The 6,909-nt window shown below is 48.4% G+C and overlaps 1 protein-coding gene across 1 annotated transcript in view; it reads left to right on the top strand.

Moving 5' to 3' along the window:
* Positions 1 to 4,337, top strand: part of TRMT10B (tRNA methyltransferase 10 homolog B (S. cerevisiae)) — a gene marked incomplete at its 5' end in the record, with an annotated part of 4,615 nt that extends 278 nt beyond the window's left edge. Inside the window, 5 exons of the mRNA XM_009703243.1 lie at positions 379 to 531; positions 1,306 to 1,384; positions 2,234 to 2,301; positions 2,615 to 2,738; positions 4,231 to 4,337. Of these exons, the coding sequence (XP_009701545.1) occupies positions 379 to 531; positions 1,306 to 1,384; positions 2,234 to 2,301; positions 2,615 to 2,738; positions 4,231 to 4,337 (531 nt within the window). The remainder of the gene's footprint in view (positions 1 to 378; positions 532 to 1,305; positions 1,385 to 2,233; positions 2,302 to 2,614; positions 2,739 to 4,230) is intronic.
* Between the last annotated feature and the right edge of the window lie 2,572 nt (positions 4,338 to 6,909).

Below are 6,909 nucleotides of genomic sequence, written 5' to 3'. Positions count from 1 at the left end.
AAGTAACTGTTTGGTTTTTTTTTAGCTATGCTGGGAAATTCTTAAGAAACCCTCCAGCTCAGCTCGAGCCGGGTTGTATGAGGGTGTACACAGTGGCTCTCTTGAGCTCAGCCTCTGGGGGCATGCTGTCCACTCCCATCTCCACCTGTCCCTCCACACCCCTCCCCGGGGCCTGCCCTTGGCTGCCTGGTCTCCAGTACTGACTAGTTGCACACCCAGCCAGTTGTAGTTGAGCTGTGCTCCCCAGGAACAGTCTTTCCAGAGGCTCAGCAACCAGCCGGTGACATGAGTGTCATGGATGTCTGCAGGCCCTGAATGGAGCTCTGTTACCCACTGCCCCTAGACTTGTGGGTCACTGTGCTTGTTATTTGTTGGAAGGAAACAAGCCGCCTCGCTTCCCAGATCAGGAGACTCTACGGGGCAAACAGGCGGGCTGAGAAGCCGTTTTGGCTCTGTCTGACGGAGTTTGTGGTGGGCTCATTGATCTATGAAGAGTGTTTTCGCATGAACGACGGCTTCTCCAATTATTTGGTAAGGGTCTCTGACCGCAGTGCTTTCAAGGCTCGTAGCACCCTGCAGCCACAGTGCTGGCCCTCAGCGTTGACCCAAGACAGGCTGAGTGGGCTCAGATGAGAGCTGTGAGTGGTGTGGGAATGCAGTTCAGTGACAGTGGTTAAGGTCAGATCTTCTTGCCCTTTGGCAGTGATATGCAAGGCCTTCAGGTTAGAGCTCACGTCCCTACTGCCTGCAGGAGGAAAGTTCCTTCTCCAGATGCTACTTTTGCAAAGACATTTGTGATACTGGGGACAGGCAGACACATAAGCTTGATCAGGCTTTGGGCAGGTCACGCATTCCTGTCCTGAGTTTTTGTACTGAGCTTGATCTGACTGAAGCACAAGACCCACACGTACAGGTTATGGCGGTGACATTGAGCCGTGTGTTCTACAGTGCATGTAGGGCTGCACCTGGTAACACTGAGGAGAGAAAGTCGCCTGAAGTGAAGATTCCTGAATCTGTCAAGAATTAGAATCTCATTTAAAATTAGGTAATTATTGCTGCTCTCCCTTCCTCAAACCATATCTGGGGATTTTGTTGAGAACATAATTTAACAGGTTTTGAGATTTGTGTTTTTCAGTGCTTATACAGAAACATTTTCCAACTTAACCCCACTCTGTCTGTAGGAGTTTAAACACCTAAGGCAGTAATGTCGGTTCCAGTGTATTTCTGTGTTTGAGAGTGGGTTTTGCTCTGGCAGATGGACTTTGGGCTAACAGGCTGCTTCTCTCCCTGTCTTGCGTTTTTCAGATGGATACAACTCAAGAAAGTTACCTGGACCTGTTTCCTTTAGATGCAATTGTTTATCTCACTCCTGACTCTGAGAATGGTAAATATTTTACATGCTTTAGGCACAGGGGAACTAGGGCAAAAGGTTAATTTTTAAGCTTTTCACTTTGAGACTATTTCATGCTTCAGGTGATTTAGTTCCAAGCATTCACTGCCTCAAATTGCATGAGTGGTACTGTGTACTTAGATCTGATGCTAAATCTATTCCTGTCTCAATCTGTTTTAACAGGGAATGAGGTTTCAACTCAGGGCTGTGTGTGATCTGCAGCAGACTTAACTTAAAACCTGTGTGTAGACCCCCTGCAGTTTGTAATACTACAAAGTAGAGATGCTGTGGCAGTTTTGGATACAGTCTAAGTGATATCTTTCTCTGAAATAACGCAGCAGCTACAGTGTTCCCTTATTGCTTAATTTGCTGCTGTGTTTATTTTTTCCTCTTCCTCCATTTCTAACTGGCCACATGTTCCTGGGGACGTAGATCGTTTTTGTGTTTTATGCAAGTGCCTTACTCTGATAAAGAATCTGGTAAGGATGGAGGAAGGTTTTAGTAGTGGACCTTGACAGTGGAGAGGCATCTGCAGAGTAGATTGAGATCAGACTGACCAGATCAGCCACACGTCAGAACACACAACAGTTAAAGGGAGCAGTGTATGGTATCTGTGGCACTCTGTGCTTTCAACCTGCATCTGATCTCGCCCTTTCAGTTCACCTGCAGGTTCCGGCAGACACTTCTGTCTCTGAAGCCTCAGCCTCCTGCATGGTCTGAGGCTCCAGGGTGAAGGGTGACTTGCCACAGGTTTCTCATGGAAGTGGGATCTTGCTTAGATAATGATGTAGTACAGGATTTTACTGTTGTATGGTGGTGAGCAAGTGCTTATCTTATTTCTAGTCCTTGAAGATATTGATCCAAATAAAGTGTACGTCCTCGGAGGCCTGGTGGACGAAAGCATTCACAAGGTGGGTCGTAGCCTGTCGGAACCTGAAGGTGCTGTCTGCCCCATTCTCTCATGAGAGCAGAGACATCCCATTGGTAGCACCCACTGCTGCTGCTGCTGCCTCAATTTGAGACATCACTATTGTGCCCCTGTCCACTTTTCCTCAGGGTTCTGCCTGGATCCAGCACCAGGCTAAGAGAGACTGCAGCAGTCTCGGTGAAATGAGCCCCAGAACAGTTAACCGGCTTCGTAGCTGCTTGTACCCAAAATGATGTGCATGCTATGCATTTGCAAGTTTGTGCACGTTGGGCACCTTGTTCTTGTTTCCCTTGCAGAAGCTGACTCTGCAAAGAGCAGAAGAGCAGTCCTTGCAAACAGCCCGCCTCCCCATTCGTGAGTACATGGTGAAAACTGTTAACACCAAGAACTACCACTCAGAGACACTGGCCATTAATCAAGGTGAGAGGCTGAGCCATGTCAAGATGATGAGGGGACTGGAGCATCTCTCTTATGAGGAAAGGCTGAGGGAACTGGGTCTGTTCAGCCTGGAGCAGAGAAGACTAGGAGGGGATTTCATCAGTACTTACAAATACCTTGAGGGCGAATGTCAGGAGGACGGGGCCAGACTCTTTTTCAGCGGTACCCAATGACAGGTTAAGGGGCTACAGGCACAAACTGAAACACAGGAAGTTTTGTCTGAATATGAGGAAAAACCTTTGTATTTTGAGGGTACCAGAGCACTGAAACAGGCTGCCCAGAGGTTGTGGAGTCTCCTTCTCTGGAGAGATTCAAAACCCAGCTGGACACAATCCTGTCCAACTTGCTGTAGGTGAACCTGCTTTGGCAGGGGGGTTGGACTAGATGATCTCCAGAGGTCCCTTCCAACCCCAATCATTCTGTGATTCTGTGATGTCTTGTCACTTGCCTGGACTGGATGAGGGGGGAGGCTATCAAGCACTGAAGCACCAGTGTTTTCAAAGTGGAGGCCCAGTGCTGAGTAATAGGGGAAACACTGGGAGCAGAGGTTTCTTTTACTAGGTTTTATCCCTGCTGCCCCATTTTGAAGGTCTTGGGTGCTCTGCAGCAGCCCGTTATTAGGGTAGCAGGCCTTGCATCACTCTTAATTTGCACAAAGCAGTGAATAGTTAGTGTGGGAGATATGAGGAGTCGGCCATTGCTACAAGTTACACAAAGTTCCAGGCAAGGGAGGACAGAAGTTGTCAGGCCTGTGTCAGGCTCGATCAAGACAAGGCTCACACCACCAGGGTGGGGTGCTCGTGTGCCATAGCACACCACCACTGTGATGGCTCCATCTCATGATCATGGGCTGGGACACATGCTCACATCAGTAGATGTGCCCGTGTTCCTCCACCTCTGCTGGCAGTCTGTGGCTTTGTAATATGAACATCTTGCTGCTAGAGACTACAGAGGGGATCATGTCCTAGGCCAGCTCGAGTAAGTTCTTACCTATGGCATGAGGACTTTGTTGGCATTGCTGTGAGCACAAGGCAGAGGAGGTGGCAGAGAGCTCTGCAGAGCAGCAAGCATAGCTGCTAGAGATGACTGTGTCCCCCAAGGGACCCCTGATGTGGAGACACGGCATGTGAGAAGCAACAGTGGAAGCACAGTAGGTTTCACCCATGGATGTACTGTCATCAGCACAGACAGGCAGTACAGAATGGTGAATAGGGGCACCTTGCATTAGTTGGCACAGCTTCTGTTTTGCTTAACCAGAGCTCCCCAAAGTCATCCTCAAAATAGTCGTCCTATCCAAATGAGCTGCCTCAAACACTTGCTTATCAGATTTTAAATGAGACAGAATGTAAACCCCATACTAACCTTCTCTGGCATCAGCTATTATTTCCTGATGTTTTGCAGCCAGTGGGGTGTGTATTATAGAGCTTGCTATTGATACCAGTATGACAACATGGTACATCTCTATTCCTGACAGTCTTTGATGTCTTATCAACTTACTACGAGACCCGAAGCTGGCCAGCAGCCTTGAAAGCTGGAGTTTCTTCTGGAAAAGGCTATGTGCTACCAGATGCAGCGAAATAAGTGGAAATACCTCATCATGACAATGCACAAGAAAACTCTTTATTTTGTGGTGTTAAGGAACTGCGCAGACAAGAGAGGCAAGCTCCAAATTTCAAGCAGAGGCACCAGCATGAATGTGCATAGAGAAAACAGCTCTGCTTACATCTTAAGGACCTTGTCAAGTGTGACACACTCTACCTCAGCAGTACAATGCTGGAAATGACTTTTGCCCTTGAACAGAAAAAAAAAAAAAGCCTGTGGAGCCCCGGGATCAAGTAAAAACTGACAGGAATTCAGTTTTGCTTCCTTGCAGTGCTTGTTAAGAGTGTTTCTGACTCTTGCATCTACTACACTTGTTCTGGGACAGGGAGGAGAGCTTTAAGGTATTTCTTTCATCTTGATTAAACAGTAAGTAAGGTGAAGTTAGTTAGAATTGCAAAGCTCCCTGGCAATGAAAATTCCTTCCCATGGAAAAGGCCAGTGCTGTTCCAGTTGGGGAACACAAGATGGGAAGTGATTTCCTAGTGGAGTTGCACTGTGTCCTAACAACTTTAAACTAGTTGAAGACTTGGTGAGTTGTTGACACCTATAGCTAATCCTGTGCATCTAATCTAAAATTGTAAAATAAAATGTTTACTCTTAAACTCCCATTGCATCCTTACAGTTACTGATGCATGGTACATCATCACACACTGACATGCAAAGTTCACTAACCCTGATGTTCCTCCTGGAAAGGTATCTGGGATTTGACTGTGCCCTGCACAAAGAGCAGTAACATTTTTCACAGCCACAGCAGAAAGCATTTTTGATGCATCTAAGTTGATACGTTACTTCAGCCATTTTTGCTAAAAAAAAAAACAAAAAACCAAAAAACCACCACAAAACAAAACCAAACCAAACAATCCCCTCATGGTCAGTGAATATTTCTAACCACCAGTGGAAGGACTTGAAGGTTTTCTCAGGTAAATTATTATCTCACTTGCTTACATGTTTTCATTTCTCTTCGCATCAAGAGCCTTTTACAACATGTGGAATTCAGTGTCCGTGAGACAGTGTCAGAAGGGCCTGCAACAGCAGCTGTTGGTGGACACAGGGCGTTGCTCCCCACATAGGCTGAATTTGTGTTTGCCAGTGCCTGTTGCTTCGCTGTGCTGTATGCGCCCTTTCAGCATCCTGTGCGCTCTTCCAGTTCTTGCTTTTCAGGTCCTCCTGCTGATCAGTTGGTCTGTAGTTAGAGGTCTGCACCTGGGCTTCAGTGCAAGAGGCTTTAACTTTCTAATTGAGTCCCTGAGTTTGCTCGGCAGCAGCATGCGCTAACCCAAACCACCTGGCAGCACTACCCTCCCCAGTGGCTGAAGGTGCTTTGGCCACCCTGTCCCTGTGCAGCCAGGAAAGCAGACTGCCCTTGGTTAGCTAGCTTGCTGCCTGCAGGCACACTGTGAGTAGCAGCTGTAGGGGATTTGGTGTAGGGCTGCTAAAGGTTGCCCAGCTCATGTTTGTGTGTGTTTGCCTGGCTGTGAGAGTCTGCCTGGTTAGGGGTGCCTGCAGCATGCTCTTCTGCCCCAGCTGCCATCCTCTGCTACACCAGGGTTCAGCCGCAAGGACTTTCCCTTCGCTCCCTCCAGAAGCACTAAAGACAGAAAAAAGTGGCCTCCCTGAGGCATTGCAGAGCCACAGGACAATGCTGTCCCTATGGTGCTGTGGTGCTTGGGGAGATGTGAGCAGGGGCAGAGCTGGCCACCTCTTGTGGCCTGCCCATGCTCCTCTGCTGCCTGGTGCAGACCCCTCCATCCTGAGCACACTCAGCTGTGGCAAGTGACCTTCTGCAGTGAGAGCTCATCACACAGCACGCGTGCTGCAGGCATCCCTCAGAGAAAGCCAGCTGCTCCCAAACATGCCAGAGTTAGACAGCAGCAGTCAGGAACCTGCCTCTGCCCTCTTCATCAGAGGGCACTGAGCTCACACCTCCAGCACTAGAGTGCTGACTCACGAGGGACGCACAGCTAGATGACCTTTAAGGGCAAACAAACAGATCATACCTAGCCAGGGATGTACTGCACATGATGGAAGAAGAGCTACCGATGAGGTTGGGAAAAGGGGCTTGCCCTCTCCTAGGGAGCCCAGCATAATAGGTTACCTTCACAGATGTGAAGGTGGCATTTCAGTCTCAGGGCTTACTCGTTCCTTCTGAAATAAGTGGATCCATAAGTAGCGGGGGTTAATCAGGGACCTTCTCAAGCATCAGCAAATGGAAACAGAAGAGCTGGCTTACACATGGAAACCGTATCAGAAGAGCAGGATATGGTGTTGCCTTCCTCGGCTAGAACAATCCTCTCATCTGCCCTTTCAAGGAAAAGCAGTTAAATATACCATAGCTTTGTTCCCAAAGAGGTTTCCAAGTCCAGACACATCCTCAGCCACAAAAGGTGGACAAAGCAGCCTGGGTTCCTTCATGTCAGGCCAGGGTGCAATTTGATGTCACTCTACTTCAGAGTCTGCCTGGAGAGTAAGGAGCGGGAGGAAAGGCAGACCGAAAGGCTTCTGTCTTTCTCCACAGGCGACAGAAGGTGGCTAAGACAACTTGAGACTGGCC

Source organism: Cariama cristata, unplaced genomic scaffold (genome assembly GCF_000690535.1).
Source record: "Cariama cristata isolate BGI_N322 unplaced genomic scaffold, ASM69053v1 scaffold177, whole genome shotgun sequence".
Taxonomy (NCBI): domain Eukaryota; kingdom Metazoa; phylum Chordata; class Aves; order Cariamiformes; family Cariamidae; genus Cariama; species Cariama cristata.
Note: the sequence above shows the minus strand (reverse complement) of the source record. Positions and strands in the feature narration are given on the sequence as shown.